A 1798-nucleotide genomic window follows, 5' to 3' on the forward strand; every position below is an offset into this window, starting at 1 on the left:
ACATAACCAATAACCTACCATAGCCAATAACAAATTAATGTAACTTATTTAATTTGTGTTGTTCATTCATATCTTATTTGACCGAGCTAACATTTATTTATTCATGCATTTTTTTAATATCTCCAGTTTTAAAGGATATTTTTGGTTACTGTCCAAGTATACATTGAAATTATTTCAAACCTGTTTATCCAAATAATTATAAAGGAGTGCCTTGGAAATATGTGTTTACATATATTGTGACCAAAACGTTTCAGACCCACTGAGATGACTTAGACTAAAGTTAACTATCTAAAAACTCAGAGTCCTTTACCTCACTGAGCTGTAGTTATCAGCCTCTCAGTCTGAGTGGAGAGGACTCTCCCTCCACATTATTGTAGAAACATCTTCTTCTTATATCCGTTAGCGCAGCTAGCACCAGATTCTAATAACAACAGCGCCGGTACCAGTGCGCCCTTCTCTCTCTCCCTCGCTCGCTCACACGCTAATACCGGATTAGTTTTGGAAACTAGAAGGTCGGGGGTTCAAGTCCAGAATCGGAGCAAGGATTGGTACTTTGAGAGGGGACAACCTGGACCTTATTTCACAATCTTTGTGGGTCTTTAGATAAGTGGGCAGCAATATAATCTTACAGTATAATTCTGCACCGTCAATGCCAGTCCAGTAAAAGTGGAAGTAACTCTTGACGGCCACATATCTCTCTCTGGATTAAAGGAGAATCAAAGCAGGTGGGAGTTTTGTACGCACGATGAGCGGCTCTTTGTTGACGTTTTGCATGTCCAGAGCCACCAGGTACTCCCGGCTGCCCAGGTACAGCCGGCCCTGGTCCTGGTCCATCAGCAGGATGCGGTAGTCGCTGGTGTTGAAGGAGAAACTGAAGGGCCGCGCCGCCCTGGTGTCCATCAGCTCTGTGAGGGGAGGGAGGAACATCTTAGACATTTGGAAAACCAACAGCAGAGGGAGATTAGATTTACTGTATGATCCTAAAAGGAGAAATAGTTTGGGCATGGCAGCATGTCACAAAGCACTGAACATGACTTGGAATACAAATAAAATAAACAGTAATTATATTCATGTTTGATATTGTTGTTATTATATTTGTTCTATTCAAAATTTTCGCAAAACCACATTTCAATGAGATGAATCAAGTATTCTGATTCTGATCAGACAGGACACACACATATATCTAAAGAGTCTAATACAATTTAAATGAACATAAAGAGTCACAATAAAATGTCCCATAAATCATAAAATAAAAATAAAATATGTATACAAACAGAAATGTAAAGTAAGAATGTGCAATAAATAATACAATTAAATACAAATGTCTAATCAACATAAGAAGATGAGAAGAGGGGTACAATGGCAAAGACATTATCAAATAAAATAGAAAAAAAGTATTTGTATCCATTAAAGGTGGGCTAGGTAATTTTGGAGAAACCAGCTCGAGTGCGCTTGGATTTTAAAAATAAACAACCGGAAAAAATCTGCCCCTTCCTCCTCACAGAGCCCCTCCTCCGACACACACGAACGCGCACATGACCAATGAGGGCACGAGATAAGTTTGTGCACAGATGGAAGGCTGACAGGCAGGTAGGCCATCCAGTTACTTTAGCCGGGCCGGCTCAGATGATTGGTCGTGCTTTTTACAGCGCCACGGCTTCCACAGATGATATTTTTATATTTATTTTTTGTCAAAGCACTTCAGATATTCATTGCTATCGGGATGTTGAGAGCATTCCATGGAATATAACAACAAGTGTATCTCGAACTAAATTACCTACCCCACCTTTAACATGTT

General features: G+C 39.7%; 1 protein-coding gene across 1 annotated transcript in view; it reads right to left on the reverse strand.

Moving 5' to 3' along the window:
- Positions 1 to 927, reverse strand: part of LOC104947799 (semaphorin-3F-like) — a gene marked incomplete at its 3' end in the record, with an annotated part of 3701 nt that extends 2774 nt beyond the window's left edge. The window contains exon 1 of the mRNA XM_010773896.1: positions 745 to 927. Coding sequence (XP_010772198.1) covers positions 745 to 927 — 183 coding nt within the window. The remainder of the gene's footprint in view (positions 1 to 744) is intronic.
- Positions 928 to 1798: the final 871 nt, after the last annotated feature.

Source organism: Notothenia coriiceps, unplaced genomic scaffold (assembly GCF_000735185.1).
Source record: "Notothenia coriiceps isolate Sejong01 unplaced genomic scaffold, NC01 NC01_scaffold00013119, whole genome shotgun sequence".
NCBI classification, from domain to species: domain Eukaryota; kingdom Metazoa; phylum Chordata; class Actinopteri; order Perciformes; family Nototheniidae; genus Notothenia; species Notothenia coriiceps.